General features: G+C 43.3%; 1 protein-coding gene across 2 annotated transcripts; it reads right to left on the bottom strand.

Annotated features, from left to right (window-relative positions):
* Positions 1–425: 425 nt before the first annotated feature.
* Positions 426–20,110, bottom strand: prx (periaxin). Of its 2 annotated transcripts, XM_046314806.1 has the most exons (7): positions 19,973–20,110; positions 12,395–12,450; positions 12,171–12,278; positions 10,756–10,878; positions 10,424–10,580; positions 9,781–9,974; positions 426–9,667 (listed from the first exon to the last, which is right to left on the bottom strand). In XM_046314806.1, exons 4-7 carry the CDS (start codon positions 10,783–10,785, stop codon positions 1,523–1,525), a joined length of 8,526 nt encoding a protein of 2,841 aa, XP_046170762.1. In that variant the 5' UTR covers positions 10,786–10,878; positions 12,171–12,278; positions 12,395–12,450; positions 19,973–20,110; the 3' UTR covers positions 426–1,522. The 2 variants fall into 2 exon arrangements, with proteins under 2 accessions (XP_046170762.1, XP_046170763.1); XM_046314807.1 differs by lacking the exon at positions 426–9,667 and having other exon boundaries at positions 9,769–9,974.
* Between the last annotated feature and the right edge of the window lie 2,944 nt (positions 20,111–23,054).

The following is a 23,054-nucleotide window of genomic DNA, read 5'->3' on the forward strand; positions in this document are numbered from 1 at the left end:
TCGATCCTGAATAGTCTCCCAGTCCCTGCCGCTGAAAAACATCCCCACGGCATGATGCTGCTGCATGACATCACACACAAGATAGCCGGAGCACGCTACTTCAGTGAATACAGGTGTAGACTTTACCTGTATTCGGTACTAATTTAAGTGTCCCGGATTTACGTTTACTATGTTACGTCTATTTCATGCAAGCACATTTCCATCCATGTTTACTCTCCTCGCCGCCTCTCCTCAAATAAATTTGACCTTTTTCAAAAGGAGGCGAGAAGGGGACAGAGGAGAGAGGATGCAGGACAATTGGAATTGATAAAAGGCCCACGACTATGTTGTGATAAGGCGAGGAAGTATGTTTGAAATGTCTGCTGTATTTGACAGGAGAGGGTGCTGTTCGCCTAGAAAGAGAATCATTTGGAAGACGATACAACTTATTTTTTTATATTAGGTTTATTAATAATATGATCTCTTAACAACATTATTGATAATGCCACTTTGATAACACATTGCTTTGAAAACTGCTTATTGTGAAACCATAAGCACTGAAAACATAAGCACAAAGGTATTTGTAAAAAAATCTCTCTATACGTATAAACACTGTTAAACTGTGTTATCTGGTCATGTACATGTTCTCTCCTTGTCATGCACCATTCTAGATGGTTATTTCAAATTTTCAGCTCCAACAGGCGTTAAATCTGGTTAAGGAAAACTTTGTAAACTTGTTTGACAGATGATTGCTGGGACTCTTCCCGTGCAGTAGAGCACACACATTGAATTCCTACCTTCTAACTCACCAAACAAGAAAAGGAAAATGGAGACATTGAGACATTGTTTTGTCCAAGAGGTTTTGCATTCATTTTGAAACATTTCAATCTGTTTCTTTAAACCATGGCTTAATATCAGATGATAGTTTCCTATTCTTTTAGATTTTGTCTACTTAGCTTGATTCTCATAGAGAGTGTTGAAATGGATTGCATTGTAGAAGCCTTTAAAACTTACATTTCAATGTATGGTATAATTACAAAAAATCTTCATATATCAAGAAGAAAAAACAAGCTGAAGTAAGTAAATGATTAAACTACAAATCTCACACCATCCTCAAGCCTCAGTTACATTAACACAAATCACTACTATCCTTAATACTATTCCAATCATCGGTAATATGAAAATAATTACATATTTCATGAAGTAAGCAGGCAACATGTCAATGTATTTACATACAAATTGCTTTAGTAAATTGGTTTGTGTTCTTTGTCAGTCTAATTCTACAATCATCAAGTAAATGTTGGTATATCAAATGGGAAGGCGTTGGAAAATAGACATTTCCTTTGGGAAATTAAAATGTGTGGTATTTTTGCATTAAAAAAAAGATATCAACAACAATACACAATGAATTGACATTCAGATTTAAACCACTCAAATGATCAAAGACGATAAAGACTGAAATAGAAAGAAAACATGGAGGAACATTTACAAAAAACAGTCGTCACATCAGGACAGAGGGAAAATATATTACTCTCACATCTCTTCAGTGATTACAATGGGATAGCGATGTGTGGGTTTGACCAGTTCTGGACTCTGTTACCGTATTTTTTGTCGTCTTTGTCACCACAGTTACGGTTCCCTCCTTTGTTGTGGTAACATTCTCCTCAGACACCTCCTGCGTGGAGAACCCCGTGCTTGGCATCTGGAGCCGGAAGTTACCTGCAGTTTCATCTACACCCTGGCATTGGAGCGAGGATCTGCTGCCCTGGGGAGAACCTTCTGGTGTAATGAGGAGAATTCCTGTTGAGTTGGGTTTCAGGTTGAATTTGGGGGACTTGAACCAGGTTGACTGCTTTCCTTCCATCTCCTTCTTGTTGCTCTCAGCCTCTGCCTGCCCCCTAGACTTCCCTGGAACAAAGCCAATGGAGACCATGGCCGTTGTTGATTCTGAACTATCCTGATCTAGCATTTCTGTCCTGGCGGATGAGGACACCACACTGTCTTGAGTTTCCTCCTCTCCTTTTGATGTCTTCTTCTTAAATCCCGGGAAGGACATTTTGCCTGATTTCACTTTCTTCCTCTTGGTTTCTCCGTCAGTTCCCGAGGACTCTTTGACAAGCTTAGCACTCATTTCAAGGTCCTCTTCTCCTCTGCCTATTTTTGAGTATGGCGATGAGAACTCTATCTTTGGAAGCTTGAGCTTCACAAACTTAGCTTTATCCTCCTTGGATCCGTTCTGGAATGTTGAAACCTTCTCACCATTGAGGCTGGAACTAGACCCCTCACCTTTTAGGGTTACATCAAATGAACCTGTTTTGCCTGGAGAGAAGGTGACTTTGGGAATCTTTTGCTTTGCTCCCTTTGACTTGTCATCTCTATCCACGTCTCCTTCAATGCTCAAAGCAACACTCTTTTCCTTGGATCCTGACTTTCCAAACGATGGCTTCATTTTGATCTTTGGCATTCTGATTTTAGCCTCTCCAGACTCGACACTTGCTTCACACATAGTGGACATAGTGGAGTGGTCTGTTTGGGGATTCACCAAAACAAATACAGCTTTTTTAACTTTGGGCATTTTAGGTCCTTCATACTCAACCTCTGGGTCCTTCAAATGTACTCTAGCTTCAGGTGAAGACATAGCAGGTAAAGCCACCCCGAACTTGGGTATTTTGATTTTTTGTCTTGTACTTGTTTCTGCCCCTTGGTCCTCAGCTTGAGATGCTCCAATATCAAAGTCTATATCTGGTATTTTGAGGACTTTGATTCCAAGATTAGGTAATGTGAATCCATTCTCTGTGCCGGCATCTGTGCCAGTGGGCTCGGCAGAGCCTTGTTTGCTCTTCAGCCCCACAGACGGTAGAGTAACCTTTGGCATTTGAAACTTGATACCATCTTTGTTTTCTTGTTGTCCGCTGTTGATTTGTGCTCCTCCTTGGCCAATCATTGAAGGACCTGAGATCTCCACATTAGGGAGTTTGAATTTTGGCAATTTAGCACTCATCTCTGGACCATGACCTTCATCCTCTTGGCTGGCTCCTTTGGATACTGAGAAGCCCACATCTGGGAAGGAGATGTTTGGCAACACAGAACCAACTGCCTTCGCATCTGCCGCCACATCTGCACCTTTGCCAAGCTTTGTCTTCTTAATCATAAATCTACCACTGGCCCCTTCATTCTCTTTCCCAGTCTTCTTTGTGGTTGCATCTAATGCTTGATCTCCAGTGTTCTTCATTTTTGGCAATCCAATTTTGAATTTGGTGCTTTTGACTTTTGGCCCCTTACCTTTGGTACCAGAAGTTTTAAGGTCTAAGTCAGGCAACTCTATTATTTTTCTGTCCTTCTTTCCCTCAGCTTTATGGAAGCCTATATCCAGCTCCATATCTTCTTTTGGGCACTCTATGTCTATTGTTGGCATTTTGATTTTCGTCTTATGGTCTCCCTCAGAATGTGAACCAGTTTTGTCTGAACTTTTCCCATGAACCTCAGCTCCATGGTTGGGGTTTCCAACATTCATGTCCAAATCAAGGTCGGGAGTTGTAAACGTTGGTAAACCAATCAAAGGCATTTTTATATTTCCTTCTGCCTCAGCATTGGGCTGTTTGATTTCAGCATCAATGTCACCAGAATTTCCCTTTGGCATTGTAATATCTATATTTGACAGTTTGATTTCTGGCATCTTATATCTTCCACCCTCACCATCCATTTCCAATTCAGGTGCATTAACATCTCCACTTTTTCCTTTTGGAAGTGATATGGCAATATTTGGCATTTTCATATGTGGCATCTTGAAATTTCCTCCTTTGACTTCCATTTCTGGTGCTCGAATTTCTCCATACTTTCCTTTCGGAAGTGATATATCTACCTTTGGCATTTTGAACTTTCCTCCCTCTGACTGAATTTCCATCTCTGGTGCTTCAATCTCTCCAGTTTTCCCTCTTGAAAGTGATATATCAACATTTGGCATTTTCATATGTGGCATCTTGGATTTTCCTCCATCTCCCTCAATTTCCGATTCAGTTACATTAACATCACCAGTTTTTCCTTTTAGAAGTGATATATGAATATTTGGCATTTTCATATGTGGCATCTTGAATTTTCCACCCTCTCCTTCAATTTCCACCTCTGGTCCTTCAACCTCTCCACTTTTTCCTTTTGGAATTGATACATCAATATTTGGCATTTTCATATGTGGCATCTTGGATTTTCCACCCTCTCCTTCAATTTCCACCTCTGGTCCTTCAATCTCTCCACTTTTTCCCTTTGGAAGTGATAAATCAATATTTGGCATTTTTATATGTGGCATCTTGAATGTTCCTCCTTCTCCTTCCATTTCAATTTCTGGTGCACTTTTGTCTCCAGACTTTCCCTTCGGATGTGATAAGTCTACCACAGGCATTTTCATATGTGGCATTTTGACATTTCCGCCCCCTCCTTCAATTTCCATCTCTGGCCCTTCAATCCCTCCACTTTTTCCTTTGGTAAGTGATATATCAACATTTGGCATTTCCATATGTGGCATCTTGAATTTTACACCTTCTCCTTCAATGTCCACTGTGGATACATCCATTGCTCTATGTCTTCCTATTGGAAGTGATATGTCAACCTTTGGCATTTTAATGACAGGCATCTTGAATTTTCCACCCCTTCCCTCAATTTCAACCTTGGATGCATCAATGTTCCCAGTTTTCTCTTTAGGAAGTGATAAATCTATATCAGGCATTTTGATGTTTGGCATCTTAAATTTGCCTCCATCCCCCTCAATTTTTGTTTCATGCTTGATTTTAGGCAGAGTTACATCAAGGTCAATTTTGAGTGCTGATACATCAATAGTTGGCATTTTAGGGATTTTCAGGTTTCCTTCATAACCTCTGATGTCAGCCTCAGACACATCCACCTCAGCCTTTGGGAGTAACACTTCTTGCTCATATTTCTTGGCAGCTGGCAGGGATATCTCCACTGATGGTATTTGTACCTTTCCTGTGACATCTAGTTCAGCACTGGGTCCACTACTGTCAAAGTCTATCTCCTGTGAGCCAAACCCTGGCATGGAGAACTTTGGCATTTTGTTTGTATCATCGGGTGCATGAATGCCACCTTTCCCTTCCATTCCACTATCCATTGAGACATCTATTTCTCCCTCTGGTAGTTTACCTTTAGGAGATGACTTCTTAAACTTTGGGAATTTTAGTCTATATTTTCTATTTGCTTTGTCCTCTGGATGTTCTACACTGATTCCTGGCTTTGGAATGTCCACTTTCCCTTTTTCTGTCTTGATTTCCACATCAGGGCTGGCTTTTGATACATCTTTCTTAGATATTCCAAACATTGGCATTTTCATTTTGGGCTTCTTTAGTTTACCTTCTATTTTTCCCTCTCCGCGTATTTCTGCTGATGCTGGTCTGCCCTCACCATCCGCTCGTGGGGGGCTAATATCAATATCATCCTCTGTGCCATATCCTTCTAGGCTTACATCTCCACTAGACTTTCCACCAAATTTAGGGAGAGAAAATCTTGGCATTTTGAGAGAGATATCTGGCATGTCAGAACTTGACCCAGAGGATGGCCTTTCACCCTCTGCTTTTTGTAGCTCCGTCTCTTCCCTATCATCTCCTTCAGATTTTGACAGCCCAGAGTCGAAGTCAACCTTTGGTGCAGATACGTCTACTTTTGGCAGTTTAACAGTTGGTAACTTGACTCCACTCCTAACCTCTGCTTCAATTTTGGGCATTTTAAACTTCCCCCCTTTGACTTCAAGGCCTTCTTTGACATCACCCACTGGGTGCTTCATCTTTGGTAGTGACACATCAAATGAGGTCATATGAAACTTTCCTCCATTTCCAGAATGTTCTTCAATGTCAGTTTCTCCCTCTGTTTTTCCTTTTGGAAGTAAAATATCAATCTTTGGCATTTCAAACTTCCCTCCTTTGACGTCCGGTCCTTCTAAACTGACATCTGGTTCTAGTGACTTCATTTTTGGAAGGGAAACGTCAACTGTAGGCATATGAAATCTTCCTCCTTTTCCAGAATGAACTTCAATATCAATTCCCCCCTCCATCTTTCCTTTGGGAAGTGAAATATCAATCGGTGGCATTTCAATGTTTCCACCTTTGGCTTCGGGGCCTTCTACTTTGACTTCACCTTCAGGCAACTTCATTTTTGGAAGGGAAATGTCAATTGAGGGCATGTGAAACTTGCCCCCTTTGCCACCATGCCCCTCAACCTCAATATCTCCTTCAGTTTTCCCTTTAGGAAGAGAAATGTCAATGTTAGGTAACTGTATTTTGTTGCCTTTCCCTTCTGGTCCCTCTAGTTTGATGTCACCCTCTGGGATCTTCATTTTTGGTAGCGATACATCAAACTTTGGCATATGAAACTTTCCTCCTTTTCCGGAATGTCCTTCCATGTCAATTTCTCCCTCTGCATTTCCTTTTTGGAGTGAAATATAATTTGTTGGAATTTCAAACTTTCCATCTTTGGCTTCAGGGCCTTCTACTTTGACTTCACCCTCGAGCAACTTCATTTTTGGAAGAGAAATGTCAATTGAGGGCATCTGGAACTTTCCACCTTTACCACCATGCCCGTCAACCTGAATATCACATTCTGCCTTCCCCTTTGGAAGAGAATTGTCAATTTTAGGCATATGTATTTTACTGCCTTTCACTTCTGGCCCCTCTAATTTCATGTCACCATCATTTGACTTCATTTTTGGCAAAGACATGTCGCATGTGGGCATGTGAAACTTTCCTTTTCCCCCCAAATGTCCTTCAATGTCGATTCCCCCTTCTGTTTTTCCTTTTGGAAGTGAAATATCAATCTTTGGCATTTTAAACTTTCCACCTTTCACATCAGGGCCTTCTAGGCTGACTTCTCCTTCTGGTGTCTTCATTTTTGGATGTGATATATCCAATGCTGGCATTTGGAACTTGCCTCCTTTTCCAGAATGTCCTTGAGTGTCAATCTCACCCTTTTCCTTGGGAAGGGAAAAGTCCATTGTTGGCATATGAAACTTCCCTCCTTTGGTGTCCGGTCCTGCTAAACTGACATCTGGTTCTAGTGACTTCATTTTTGGAAGGGAAACATCAAATGTAGGCATATGAAATCTTCCTCCTTTTCCAGAATGTCCTTCAATGTCAATTTCCCCCTCCATCTTTCCTTTGGGAAGTGAAATATCAGTCGATGGCATTTCAATGTTTCCACCTTTGGCTTCGGGGCCTTCTACTTTGACTTCACCTTCAGGCAACTTCATTTTTGGAAGGGAAATGTCAATTGAGGGCATGTGAAGTTTTCCCCCTTTGCTTGCATGTCCCTTAGCTTCACCCTCCATTTTTCCTTTTGGAAGAGAAATGTTCATCGTTGGCATATTAATGTTCCCCCCTTTGACTTCAGGGACTTCTAGGCTGACTTCACCATCTGGTGTCTTCATTTTTGGAAGTGATATATCGAATGCTGGCATTTGGAACTTGCCTCCTTTTCCAGAATGTCCTTCAGTGTCAATTGCTCCCTTTCCCTTGGGAAGGGAAAGGTCAATTGTTGGCATGTGACACTTCCCTCCTTTGACTTCTGGTCCTTCTAAACTGGTATCTGCATCGGGTGACTTCATTTTTGGAGGAGAAATGTCACATGTGGGCATATGAAATTTGCCTCCTGCTTCAGAACCTCCTTCAACATTGATGTCACCTTCCGATTTTCCTTTTGGTAGTGAAATGCCAATTGTAGGCATTTTAAACTTCCCTCCTTTGACTTCAGGTCCCTCTGTGTTGACCTTACCCTCTGGTGACTTCAATTTTGGGAAAGAAATGCCGAATGTGGGCATCTTAAACCTGCCCCCTTTACTGACATGGCCTTCAATGTTAACTTCTCCTGCTGTTTTGCCTTTTGGAAGGGAAACATCCATTTTTGGCATCTCAACCTTTCCACCTTTAATTTCAGGTCCTTCTACTTTGGCTTTACCATCTGGTAACTTTACTCTTGGAGCAGAAATATCAAATGAAGGCATGTGAGACTTTCCTCCATTAGATGCATCTCCTTCGACGCTCATGTCACCTTCTGTTGTTCCTGCTGGAAGTGAACAATCTATAGTGGGCATAGGAAATGTGATGCCTTTCACATCAGATCCTTCTATTTTCATGTCACCCTTTGGTAACCTTATTTTTGGAAGAGAGAACTTTCCTTCTTTTCCTACATTTGCATCAATGTTGACTTCACCCTCTGTTTTTCCTTTGGCAAGGGAAATATCAAGTGAGGGCATTTCAAACTTTCCCCCTTTCAATTCAGGTCCCTCTAAACTGGCGTCACCCTTCATTTTAGGAGGAGAAATGTCACATGAGGTCATTTTGAACTTGCCTCCTTTTCCAGAATGTCCCTCAATGTTAATATTCCCCTCTGTTTTTCCTTCAGGGAGAGATATGTCAATAGAGGGCATTTTCATTTTGCCACCCTTCACTTCAGGTCCTTCTACATTCCTTTCTCTCTCTGATGACTTCATTTTTGGTAGAGAAATGTCAAATGTGGGCATCTGAAATTGACCTCCTTTTCCTAAGTATCCTTCAATGTCCACCTTTCCCTCTGCTTTGCCTTTTGGGCATAATAGGTCAACTTTTGGCATGTTGAACTCCCCTTTGACTTCAGGCCCCTCTATATTCGTATGCTCCGCTGGAGACTTGAATTTTGGAAGAGAAACATCGAAAGTTGGCGTTTTGAACTTGCCTCCTTTTCCAATGTGTCCTTCCACATCAACGTTTGCTTCTGCTGGTATCATCTTTGGCAGTGAAATGTCAACAATTGGCAGGCAAATTTTTCCACCCTTTTCTGGACCTTCAATATCCATGTTAGACGATCCAATCTTTGGTAATGCGATGTCAGTTTTGGGCATGGATATATTTGGCCCTTTAAAAAAGGGTCCCTCTATCTCGTCTGGTACTGTACGCCGGGTGTCCAGCTGCAGATCTATGTTGGGTGCAAAGATGTCAATAACTGGCATTTTAATGCTAGGCAGGCCTGTTGACCCTTCAACTCCTTCAGCTAAACCTTTTTCTTTTATCTCACCATCAATTTCATCAGAGTGACAGGCTGAGGGAAGTCCTAATGAAAGCTCTACCTCTCTGTGCATCAATTTTGACCCCTCCTTGACTTTCACTTCTCGTTTCTGTAGGTCAACGTCCTTGTTTCCAGATGGCAAACTGAATTCCACTGAGGGTGGTGTGAATTTGACACCAGGAGGTTTCAGGTCCAGGGACCCTCCAGACAAGGCAGTGTCCGATTTAGTCTTTTTTGTTTTAGGGAAATGAATTCCGAACCTGTGGCCCTTTCCTTTGACTTTGACCTTAGCTCCAGGCACGTCTGGCAGGGAGACGTCAGCCTGTCCCGCTGGTTCTGTTATGTCAACTTCTCCTGTAGCCGCCTCAGCACCATTTGCTTTCATCCTGGAACACGTTATCGTCCTCTTCTTCCTGCCAGTGGTGACCACTCCTCCATGCTGCTCAGCTCCCTCTGCCTTCCCATCCTTCCCCAGCTTGAACTTGGGGAAGGCAAACTCCACGTCAATGGGGTTGAGCTCCACCTTGGAAGGGGATCCCTCCATCTCTAACTCTGCTCCAGTACTCCCTTTCTTGTTTTCCTTCAGCCTTTTCAATCCAAAACGTCCTCCCTTCTTTTTCTTCGCTTTGAAAGGTTTGATGCTCTTGACACTCTGCAACAGAGATGCAAGTATCAGTTAGGTGGACATGAAGCTGATGAATCTGGAATACCCAGTTGTATATCTCATTATCAAAATGGCAATTACAAATACGATCATAGCCGTACCATTTTCTGCATCTTGGTTTTGGGTCCTTTCAGTTCCAAGCTGGTGGTGCCAGGGTGCATGGTGACATCAGCTCCGGCGATGGTCCTCTTCAGGAAAAAGGAGACTTTATAAGGCTCTGCACACTGCAAGATCTTCAGGGCATCCTCATACTTCACATTGTCAAAGTAGACTCTTGCACTGAGCAACTGATCTCCTGCAAGGACACCAATCAACCAGACAAAAGTGAATATGAGATAAAGGGAACTGGGGGAAATATTGAAGTCTCATAGTTGTGGTTTGCTTTTGACAATCAAAGGGAGGATATGAAAGGGCATGGCATTTTTGGATGTTTCCGTTTAATTTGCACAAGATAATGTACAGTTTGCACGTCAAAACAAGGTGATTGATCAATGACATTACTTACAATAAATTACACAATACACTTAATGGAAGTGACACACGAAAGGGATGCTGATGGGGAGAAACAAGATGGTTTCATCATTTTCAGTTATTTCTAGTATGGAATGAATGATATGTTTTAATAGCTTACTGTTTGACCTTCTCATTTCTATTTCTATCTATTAAACTATTCCACAACTAATTTACCTCAGCTGTGTCTCATAGCTTTATATTCATGCAACTCTAATCTCCCCGTCCAGTTACCTTGCTGGAGGCTTAGATGCTTTGCTGCAGTGGAGTCTTTAAGGACGTCCTTAATGAAGAGGCCTCGCTCCCCTCCACCTGTGACACTGTAGCCGCTGGCTCCAGCCTCAGCCTCTGTCTCCAGCACAACCTCCACCACCTCAGATGCAGTTTCCTCCTGTAAAGACACACCAGAGGAGAGGGTTTCCTCACAAGTCTCTTGTCTTCAATCGTAAACCTTAGAATAGCACGCGATTCTGAGTGTTTTCTAGGCATGTGTAAAAATCGACAGCGATGTCACCAAACAACGTGGTTACTGTTTCATGTGTACTAGTTTTGTCTTGGCTCTTTACCACTGCTTGGGCATCTGTTGAAGAATCCATCTCTGCTTGGGCCAAATGAGACGTCTCTTTCAGGTGGCTTCTCTTCAGACTCAGCACCTGCTTCAGCTCTGCATGCAGTTTCTCTTTCTGAACCTAAAAGGAAGGAAACATTGTATCTGTGTTGATGGCTCAGTTGATTGGACCGTGATAGTAATGATAATAGTTCCGTCATGGGTTCAAATCCAGCATGGGCCACACACAATATAGGTTATTGTGTGTTAACTGTAAGTCCTTTGGATAAAAGTATTTGGCAGGTAAGCTTAGGGGATTGAGCCCCAATGAGCTTGATGTGTGTGTGTGTGTGTGTGTGTGTGTGTGTGTGTGTGTGTGTGTGTGTGTGTGTGTGTGTGTGTGTGTGTGTGTGTGTGTGTGTGTGTGTGTGTGTGTGTGTGTGTGTGTGTGTGTGTGTGTGTGTGTGTGTGTGTGTGTGTGTGTGTGTGTGTGTGTGTGTGTGTACCAATTAAATTAGCCTATGAATACTATGGGATATGGAGAGAAAATACCTATTGGGGATTGACAGAATACCTTCATTATAGCCACACTCATTCTGAGATTAGAGACATTATTTCTCTGATCACATGGGCTTGGACATACTCTATAAGCGTTGTGTTAGCTGCAGCGCTGACCCCAACCTCACTGACTGAAGTACAATGACACAGTCAAAACCTGCTGAAGTCATTCTCTCTCCCGGTCGCTTCTCTCAACCTAAACAACCATTCATTAGGCCAAGCTCTGCAGAGATCCCACTGTTTTCATACAGTAGGCGGCAGGGCACAGTGGCAACAACAATTGACATCTTGTGTTAGCACACCAGGCGTTGGGGACTAGAGGATATGTCATAAACGTTATTATAATGCATAATACCGTTGTCAATTCTGAAATGCTTCAACCTTTAAAATAAAATTTAAAAAGGATATACGAGTGACGTGAACATTTTATACGCCAGCGAGTGCATGTCCATAAACACACAGTGTATTGTTTGCTTTCCTAATTTATATTTAGACCCCTCCCATGTACTTAATTCCGAGTGTCAGCTCCTCCCCTCAGACGCTATGGGGTCCTTCATGTAAACTGAACAGGTCTAAGCTCTCCTTCATTCCCATGTCTATCATAAAGTGAGCCGGATTAGTACGCCACTGACAGAATGTAAGGGAAATGTGCAATATGTATTATATATGTGGCTATATGTGAAGTGTACAATGTGCATGACAGGGGTAACATCCAATGCATCTATTATGTTGAGTGTGTAATGTACAGTGACTATTTTGTGTATACATCAGTACTGTGTGTCTGAGACAGATTTCCCCTCGGGGACATTAAAGTTCACCATTTCCTATCCTTCCCTGGCTTGAGTGTGTTAGGGTATCCAAACAGTCTCCACTCACCACTCTCTCTGGGCTCTCTTGGTCCTCTGGGGAGGCACTGTGGTGAGGGTTGGCGTGGGGGGCGGTGGGAGGCCTGTCCGAAGGGGGAGACCACCTTTTGTCCTTCACCTGGCTCAGTAGAGGAGATACCAAGTTCAACAGGTGAGTAAACAGCACTGCGGGACACCACTTCATATATGGTACATAGCACCGGAACAAGTGAAAGCCAGATAGTGGCTACTCACGGCTGGGTCTCTGGCCTGCGTAAATACATGACTTTCTTCCAATTCTCTGTCAGAGTCTGCAGACAGAAGGAGATTGGGTCAATGTTGGCGTGTGAGGCACTGACAGGGGACAGATCAGAGATCTCAACCAGACTACATCACTTCGTAGACATCAGTGGCTTTACTTTGTCTGCTTTGAACCCACTTCTACATTGGCATGACATAATGTCATGGATACATGGATACCCCACATGGATTCAAGATGATACGTTCTCTATTAGATATGTTTTAGCTTGCGGCATGCTCAATGATTTCCAACCTTTTGGTTTAGTGACCGGCCTCTCAGACTGTGGTGCATTGCTATGGCACTCTTGGAATTATTTCCACGGTTTTGCATATCCCTGCACCACCCTATCCCCTCAATACCCTTCTACTTATAGGTAGGAGGCACTTGACATTTTTCCCACTATACGGTGTGGTCCCCAGCAATGTCATGCATGTCCCACCCTTTTGGTTTCATGTGATGGCTTTTTGATCAGCTTTGGCGTGTGTGTTTATGCGTGTGTGCGTGTTTGTCAAGGGGGATCCAGTATTCAGTGTCGGCATATTTCTCATGCCTCTATGTGTGGTGTCAGAGTGTCGGGTGTCTCAGCCGGTCACGAGAACAAATGAGACATTCAGAGCCTTGGATAGTATGCTTCATGAGTACTGGACATTTCAATAATAAGGGTGTTACGCATCTGATCTTTTATGATCTATATAACGTTAATACCAGCATCAAGAAATAGCTAAATGACTAACTTCTTGAAATAGCTAAATTAAACAAACCTTTGAGATTGTGTCCATAATACCCAGGTTAAAACAGAGTTCAAATTATACCGTGACATTCGGGGGGTCTCTATATATTTTTTGTTCGTCCACTCGAAGATGATTTCAGCATCCAAACAGTTGCACCGTGCACCCATTTGACATATGGAAAGAGACATCTGTTACAAAACACCAACAAGTGTAATGACATGCTGCGATTGTCATTAGGTTTACACTCTTGTAGCCTGAACTCATTGATGCCTTTTCATGACAAAATTACCTTTTTTTTTGTAGAAAGAAAAGTCAGGGCTGAATACAAGACTGTCCCAGGATGACAAATGCAGCCACATTATTATAATTTGTTAAAACCATGACACAGAGGTGGGGGTGTTTGTTTAATTCGGGATTAAGCTATTATTTGAATATTTACCACTGTAGCAGTAGGCCACAACATTGCATTTTTAAACAAATAGGAGAATGGCTCAAGTAGCATTATTTAGAGACCCCCCAGCCCCAAAGTTTGACATTTGTTGCATTGAGGGGGGCTCCCCGATTTGATAATGAAGTAACAGACCTTGACTTGGGGGTCCGCTATTTGCTTCTAGGATATGGGAAAGGACAGGACAGTTCACTAGCATTCTCCCAACATCAAGCAGCCTAATCCCAGTCTCAGCAGGGTATCAGCCAGGACACTAGTTAAGAACGGGATAAGACTGGGATAAGACTGGGATCTTGTGATGTGTGGCCTTGTTTTCGGCGGATTGTGCAACAACAACAACGCCAGAGGAATGACAGTGATATGAGCTATCTAATCTCCAATTGAGCAACCTCTAATCGAATTTTAATTGAAATATGTTTCTACTGTGGAGTGGTTATGAAGTCAGGTTTCTGCCATTGGTATTGTGCCCTTAGTATGGTACTCTGCATTGCTTTCATAAATATACCCTTTTAAATATACCTGCACAACTGAGTTCTTAGCATAGACCTACCCTTTTCCATCATAGTGTTTGATACTGGAATTGTCTCTCTGAAGAAGAATATTGCTCAAGGACGACAAGCAAATGGAACACGCAGATCTTTAGAGGTCGCAGGGAGATGCTTTCAGCAGTGGAGACCAGACTGTTTCACTCACAGAGTTCCAACAAATACACAGTGTGCGTGTACTATGTAGTAGGAAATAGGCCTAATATATTCACCTAATGAATATTTAAATATCCCCACATATAGTAAACATAGCTCTGATAGGAAGCGCTGTGTGTCTCGTTTGCTCTGTGTATATTTTTCAGTAGTTGAGTCCTAGGGGCTTCCAGGTCAGTTACTTTGGACACTGATTTGGCTAGTCATCTAGACACCATGTCCAAATACTAATAGAATTCTGCAGAGGATCAGTTGTGTTTGTTTTTCTCCATCATTTCGAAAGTTACAGTAATTGGGTTAGCAACTAGGCAACTAAAAGAGAGTCCTCAGAAGTGTGAAGAAAATCAATTTCACTTGGACTGAAAACATTCGAGAGTCATCTACAGTAACCATCACATTGACAGTCTACCACCAGTTACCCCACATGTACAGCCATAGTATGTAGTATTAAGACACACACAGAGCAGCTACAGACCTTCTGTGTGGAGAAAGCTAACCTGATTGGTGCTATTTCAATGAATGTCATGAGACCCAGGATGAAGAGGAAGGACCCTTTGTGTACGCTATTAATCAATACTATTCTGTAATAAGTTGACGTGCAAATGTATCAACCAAATAGCATCACGGTTTATAGAGAAAAAGTGGTTAGTGTGTGTACAACCAGGGATAAAGTTAGTCTAAAGCTATTGGATTTGGAGGAAGAGTTTATTCAAACACTTCAATGCCGGGGCACTGTATGATTCATGAAGAGACCTCCTAAAATTGCTACACATAGATTTAAGTGTTCCCAAATGCCCCCATCTGTTTTCGTCAGTTATTGATCTCTACTTTCCCATGAAGATGGACTACTTCCACTAGAGGGGACCTATGCCAACTTGAGTTGTGGTGATGGGAAAAAAAAAAGAAGAAGAAAAAATGTATTCCCTCAACTGTGTCCAAAACAAACCCACGTTAAACTCCACGACCGTTAACTACTGGATGTTGTCAATTCCCTGTTTATCAGGCCAATGAAGGGGAAGCCCTACTCTGCATAGCTGGCATCCCCAGAAACCTTTTTCTGGCCCGCAAATTGCTTTGACGAACACATCGGTGAAGAAATAAATCTGTGCGGCCCGTCGCTGAATTTTCAAATGTTGCCCTCGAGACAAAATGATTACCTACTCCTGCTTTAAAATGTTCAGTTGGACTACACTGTGCTACTGTAATACCATAAGGTACACACAGTGGCAAGAAAAAGTATGTGAACCCTTTGGAATTACCTGGACTTATATATATATATATATATATATTGGTCATAAAATGTGATCTGATCTTCATTTAAGTCACAGCAATAGACAAACACAGTCCGCTTAAACTAATAACACACAAACAATTATACGTTATCATGTCTGTCACATGAGTTGGCGCTGGAGAGACGAAGCAGGTACGGAGAGTAAAAACATTGAACAAATAACGGACATGGAACGAGACAGGAACAGCATCAGTAAACAGGTAACACAAACAAAAGACATTCAATGCAGAAGTGGGGAACAGACGTGGGGAACTGACAAATATAGGGGAGGTAATAACAGGTGATGAGTGAGTCCGGGTGAGTCCAATATCGCTGATGCACGTGAAGAGGGAAGGCAGGTGTGCGTAATGGATGATAGGATTACGTGAGGCAGGGCAGCCTGGCGCCCTCAAGCGCCGGGGGAGGCGCTGCACAACGGTCAGGAGGAATTACTGAAGGCGTATTTTCTTCTGTTGAAGCGATTCTGTTGTTGATTTACTTCTGTGTTTTGAGTCGCTGTCCAGTTGCATCACCCAACTTCTGTTGGTGGACAGATAGCCTTTACATTCTCCTGCTAAATGTCTTGATACACTTAGAAATATTTTTTTTACATCAATGATAGCAAGCTGTCCAGGCCCTCAGGGAGCAAAACAGCTCCAAACCATGATGCTCCCTCCACCATACTTTACAGTTAGGATGAGGTTTTGATGTTGGTGTGCTGTGGAACATCCAGGTGCACTTTTGCAAACTTCAGACGTGCAGCAATGTTTTTTTTGAACAGCAATGGCTTCTTCAGTGATGTCCTCCCATGAACACCATTCTTGTTTAGTGTTTTACATATCGTAGACTCATCGACAGAGATGTTAGCATGTTCCAGAGATTTCCGTAAGTCTTTAACTGACACTAGGATTCTTCTTAGCCTAATTGAGCATTTTGCGCTGTGCTCTTAAAGTCATCTTTGCAGGATGGACACTCCTAGGGAGAGTAGCAACAGTGCTGAACAACAGTGCTGAACAATTTATCTTACCGTGGACTGATGAACATCAAGATCAAGATACTTTTGTAATTTGTAACCCTTTCCAGCTTTACGCAAGGCAACAATTCTTAATCTTGGGTCTTCTGAGATCTCTTTCGTTCGAGGCATGGTTCACATCAGGCAATGCCTCTTGTGAATAGCAAGGTAAAATTTTGTAAGTGTTTTTTATAGGGCAGTCATTAGCCTAGGGGTTCTTTTTCCAACCTACACTGTGAATGTTTAAACGATGTATTCAATATAGACAAGAAAAATACAATCATTTGTGTGTTATTAGTTTAAGCAGACAGTGTTTGTCTGTTGTTTGATTTGATGACCAATTTATGCAGAAGACCAGATCATTCCAAAGGGTTCACATACTTTCTCTCAACGCTGTATCATATATCTCAGATACAATATCCTATTTAAAAACGGAACTTTATGAAACAGGAGACATCTATAATTAATCGTGGTATATTCTATTCTTCACTAGCAGTTGCCTTGGACTGTTAATACATCAGTATGAGGACAAAATACGGTTTCAGTGTCAGTGTGACTTGTGAATACATGCATACAAACATACATGTCTGGTCTAAACATGGAGGTAATCAGTCCTATGACTCTGGTGAGAGGTATGGCATAGTAGTACCCAACGTGGATTCCTAAAGCATCATGTGCTCCCTGAACATAAGTCAGACATTAGAGTATTAGCAGAGTCTGTAATCAGGTAATGCACAACCTGAATACACGAAACTAACATGTAACAGGGAACTGAAAATCCGATTGTCTTAGCCAGAGATGTCTTTGAAGAGAACTATGGGAACTGAAGTTCAGACATAGAGAGGATCTTATTGTCCTTTGAAAGCTCAGATGGAAAAATCAGCCACACCCTGGAGCGGACAGGAAATATCTCTTTGTAAACAGGAAACTGGGATATTTTGTGAGATAAATACTCAACAAGGAGGGCAAGACACAAACAACCTTCCTTCTCCCATGATAATTAAGCAATAAGGGCCAAGGGGGTGTGGCATATGGCCAATATAACACGGCTAAGGGCTGTTTTTAGGCACAACGCAAACCTCTGAGGTGCATTTTTGCTATTGTAAACTGGTTACCAACGTAATTAGAGCAGTAAAAATAAATGTTTCGTCACACCCATGGTATACGCTTTGATACACCACGGCTATTAGCCAATCAGCATTTAGGGCTCGAACCACCAAGTTTATAATGTCAAATATAGCACTGTGGGTGATGAATAGTGTATTCAAAGCACTGGCATACATCTTAATTCCAGCTTTATCTGTGTATTTTCATAGCAGTTTCCCTGTGTCAAACTGTGTTTCCTTGTGAGTTTCCCCAGCTTCCTCCAAATCGCCCAACCGCCTCTTGACCCTACTACTTCCTCATCTACTACTGACCCGCCCACTGCTCAAGAAACCTGTCGCTAGGAAACTGTCCTATACACATTAGTTCATACTAACTCTGTCACACTCTCCTACAGCACAAACAGGATAGGATTCCTGTGATATTATACCTACACTTATATCTACACTTATACCTACACTTATACCTACACTTATATCTACACTTTCCCAGTAAATAAAAACTCCCATAAACGTTCATATTTCCATTAAATTACTTCTTATGATTTATCTATAACCCATTGGCTTGGCTGAATCCACAGCATTGTAGAGGGTCCCATACAGTCCCAAAAGCCCTGCCACTATCCTAACCTGAGATACATGCACCACAGGCACCTACCCACTGCAACAATCCACCTCTTCCACATGAACTGTCCACAAACTATGGAACTAGTTCAGACGTGATTTTGGGAGGGTTAGCTGCCTGCATTAGCCTCCGCTATGCAGTAGTATAAACAACTAACCATAGTATATTGACAACATTCATAACAGGTCCGTGCAGTGATGTTAACTCCAGAGCAGACTGTACCTCCCACCCCCATGGATGGTGCTGGTGACCCATTAACACATTTGACCCCCCCCCCGCCTCAGAGGAATGGCAGGAGGATCACACACACAGACATTCAGCACATGCCATCAAAGGGAGGAGAGGGCTTTGGGAACACGACCCCACCAAGCCGCACTGCTTCTTGACACAGTGCTCGCTTAATCCGTAAGCCAGCTGCACCAATGTGTCGGAGGAAATGCCGTACAGCTGGCGGCCGGAGTCAGCATGCACTGTGCCCGGCCCGCCACAAGGAGTCGCTAGAGCACGATGGGACACGAACATCCCAGCCGGCCAAACCCTCCTCTAACCCGGACGACGCTGGGCCAATTGTGCGCCACCTCATGGGTCTCCCGGTCGCGGCCGGATGCGACACAGCCCAGGATCAAACCCGGGTCTGTAATGACGTCTTTAGCACTGCGATGCAGTGCCTTAGACCTCTGCGCCACTTGGGAGGCCAGCTTATACTTTTACACAATACTTATATGTCTGTTATCGTCATTCCAACCTAGCATTAACCCTGGGTGGGTCTTGCCCTCAATAGCGGGTTTGCCATTCTACCCACCTTGCCATGGCATCCCAAGCTGTTGGGCTGGGGAGCAACACTCAGATTTACATTTACATTTACATTTAAGTCATTTAGCAGACGCTCTTATCCAGAGCGACTTACAAATTGGTGCATTCACCTTAAGACATCCAGTGGAACAGTCACTTTACAATAGTGCATCTAAATCTTAAAGGGGGGGGGGGTGAGAGGGATTACTTATCCTATCCTGATCCTGTGACCGGCAGGTTGCAGCAGTTGCCCATGTGTAAAAGTAAGACGAAGTGTTTGAAACAACCACGCGCTGCTGCTACCTATCAGTATGCACGCGGGAACAGCAGCAGGCAGCAGCAACCATGCTGAGCATATTGTGTGGTGACATAGCCCTATGTTATCAACAATACAAGTGGCATTTGTCCTTCTAAATGGCCTGTGCACTTATCCAACAAACAATAGCTATGTTCTCAATACCTAAGGGTGTGCAGTCTCCAGACTGCGGTCTATCCTGCACAACCCTTTGCACAGTTGGACAAACATTTCTATAAAATAAGGGGGGAAAGAACATTCTCCAACAACGATGCAGATAACTAGATGAAAAGATATGACATGAACAATACTTAGGTATATTACCACCAGTGATCTTGATTCCATTCTGCACTATGTACAAACATTTGAACAGCCATAACACAGAGGTTAAAAAAGCCCTGCCACTATCCTAACCTGAGATACATGCACCACAGGCACCTACCCACTGCAACAATCCACCTCTTCCACATGAACTGTCCACAAACTCTCAGATCTAAGAAGCCATAAGGAGTCAGATGTCAGACAATTCCACTGTAGTGAGATTGAGACTCATCCTACCTGGTTGATACCACTGTCTCAGTGTGCTTCCTCCCTGGGTAGAGGGGAGAGATTCACCAGGCTGATGAGCTGAAATCACACACTTGTTCTCTGTCCAACTCTCACTCACTAACTCCTGATCACCCTGTTACCAGTCAGCCTGTCCCTTCACTGAACCCTCAGTGGGGAAATCTCTAGGTGGGACGTAAAGAGAGCACTGATTGGATGAGGGCAAAGGGATGCCCCCATATTAGGAAGGTGAGGGGCAGGACTATCAAGATAGGAGGAGAAGGGGACAAAAACTTTGACAGGAGTCAGTCAGAGTTGCATGAGCTTTCTCCTGCTGCAGATTTGAGAAAAAGGCAGCGGACTACTCTTCTTCAGCGACATGTAAATTGCCTGACTGGCTGGCTGCTGGTGACACGGTTTAAATTCCCTGAGGAGTCAAACAAAGTGGTGGAATAACAATAGGAATTGTTTTCAGATCTGGGGTACTGGAGATGATGTTGTTGGGCTATTTTATTTGATCCCTAGAGCTCCAAATAAGAACAGGCCTGGAGTCTTCATTTAGAGAAAGTGTGACTCCTCTGGCGAGAGCAGCTGTTTTTGTGAGCTTAACACTGAGTGTGCTGTGCGTTTCATGGCCTGTTATAAACTGCCGTGCTTGCAGTGCTAAGGTTAGTAACCACCATGCCTGCATAGACATGGAGTAATAGCCTCCATTCTGCCAGCTGGACCCCTAGGTGAGCCACACAGGTGGTCCCAGTGAGACCAGACCCTGGCCAGGGACCCAAGCCCACTGCTGAAGGCTGCCAGGGGGATCAGGCCGCTTGCATTGTCCTAACGATGTCATTGTTGCATTACGCCGCTAACACAAAACCAGGATTTAGACAGGGGGTGAGGAACATCGGGGGGTGAGGTGAGGCGGGCAGCTGGCTTGGCACGGGACAGATTGTCCCAGCGGCACAGCAATCCCTTCGTGTCAGCAGTTCAGTGTGCCAGGGCCAGGGAAACCGGAGCTGGCTGGCTGTGGGGGGCTACAGGGGAAAACAACCCCACTGGGATCTGGGATGGGCTCTGCTCTGGGGACAGCTGCAGCCCATAGTGTTGACTGACTCCAGAGGTTGGTCACATATGGTCACATGATCTGTCTGGTCTTTAACCGTGTGTGTGTGTGTGTGTGTGTGTGTGTGTGTGTGTGTGTGTGTGTGTGTGTGTGTGTGTGTGTGTGTGTGTGTGTGTGTGTGTGTGTGTGTGTGTGTGTGTGTGTGTGTGTGTGTGTGTGTGTGTGTGTGTGCGTGCGCGTGCGTGCGTGCGTGTATGTGTACGTGCACATGTGTACTGAAAAAAACATAGACCGAGCAGACACAAGCCCAACATCTATAGATGATGGGAAGAAAAGCGTTTCTTCAAGCTAGCTAATATGACTGCACTATGTGAGGACAGAAACCCAGACATTTGATATGGTAAAGCTAATATGAAATGTACAAACATGGCAACCAGAAAACATATATCTGCTAAGCATCCCCTCCAGCTATGGATCCCGGTCTCAGACCAGGACAAAATCCAAGCATTTAAAAAGACACAAGGAGGAAACAGATCTCTGTAGATAAGCCAGCACAGACGTCATATAACACCAGGAATGTCTGCCAGATAAGGTTATACTATCTTAACACAACTGTCAGCTAAACAATGCTCATATCCTCTTCTCATTTCACCATGACAAGGCCCTCCGTCTAGGTGTATTTATAGTCAAGAGACTTGGTGGGGAACCACCCTTTAACATAAATAACAAGAGCAAGAGATGGAATTTGTCTGTGATATGTTTCAGAAGGGAGGTCAACTGGAGTGGTAGGAGTTGCTAGTGCTACCACACATCATGACATTGAAGCAAGTGGATGGTTAAAACTAAGAATTGATTTGAGTTGCATCTCTTCATAAAAAAAACAGTTCATGTGAAATAAAAGCCACTTTGGAACACACATTTCTTCCAATAAAAATACATTGGATTAACCAATAGATTTGATTCTGCCCCTGAACAGGCAGTTAACCCACTGTTCCTAGGCCGTCATTGAAAATAAGAATTTGTTCTTAACTGACTTGCCTGATTAAATAAAGGTAAAAAAATAAATTAAAAAAAAGACAGAATAAGTCAATGTTGTTACTCATCAATATTGTGTCACCAGAGACTCATCTATTGAATGCAACTCAACAAAGCAATGTCTATCACAACGGGGCTAATGAATAGCAGATCCCACATCCCTACTGACCTGCATTGGAAGAGGGTGTCCAGGTGACTCTGAATATCCCACGTAGACACTCACACATGGTACGAAGAGACGCAAACCCACAGAGCACACACACACAAACACACTTGACACACTGAGAAACTAACAACAACAAAAAGAGAGATGGGTGCAATTGGATGGACAGATAATTATCTGAAGGTTAGCACTCTGTCTGTCTGTCAGTAGGCTGGTGGAAGACCTGGCCGTTGCTGGGCTAGCGTGTAAAAAGAGTGTCCCAGGCTGGGGAAAAAGAGAGCAAGAGGGATAGATAGAGAGGGAGGGATGGATGGATGGAGAGAGAGAGTGGCCGACAGGAGCGAGACGGGACAGAATGGGGCCGCATTAGCTCAAGTTGAGAGTCAGCAGTTTGGGTGTCCCCCTGGTAAAGCCCTGCTCTTTTGTTCGGTGGCGGGGCGGCTTTAGCCCCAGCCCAAGCAGGCTTAGTGTTAACTGGCCAATGGACACCATGTCAGACAGAGCTCAAAATAAGCCACAATATAATCAAAAGAAAAACACATTCCCCCTGCCTATCCTGTGGTAAACAGGCCAACAGACAGCCTAGTAAGATGATCATACTGTACAGTCAGTCACACACTAGTAACACTACTAGCTATGAGCCATGAGGCTGGAGGGACAATGTGAGAACTTGGGGAAAGGGTTCAACAATCGTTTTTCAAGCTTGATTCCAAATAGTGTAATCACTTCACAGGGACTAAGAGCTGAGTCAATGCAGTGAAGTACTACCCGAGCATATTGTTGATCATGTAAGGCATCTGAAGCATGCCCAGTGGCGATTTTAGCATGTAAGTCTTGGT

The sequence above is a fragment of the Oncorhynchus gorbuscha genome, linkage group LG19 (genome assembly GCF_021184085.1).
Source record: "Oncorhynchus gorbuscha isolate QuinsamMale2020 ecotype Even-year linkage group LG19, OgorEven_v1.0, whole genome shotgun sequence".
Taxonomy (NCBI): Eukaryota; Metazoa; Chordata; class Actinopteri; order Salmoniformes; family Salmonidae; genus Oncorhynchus; species Oncorhynchus gorbuscha.

What these genes read in the sequence shown, in the direction of transcription:
- prx (XM_046314806.1), bottom strand. Translation starts at nt 10,785, where the DNA reads ATGGATTCTTCAACAGATGCCCAAGCAGTG. An exon ending in CAACAGATGCCCAAGCAGTG is followed by an intron (nt 10,581 to 10,755) that starts GTAAAGAGCCAA and finishes GTGTCTTTACAG; the next exon opens with GAGGAAACTGCATCTGAGGT. An exon ending in GCATCTAAGCCTCCAGCAAG is followed by an intron (nt 9,975 to 10,423) that starts GTAACTGGACGG and finishes GTGTCCTTGCAG; the next exon opens with GAGATCAGTTGCTCAGTGCA.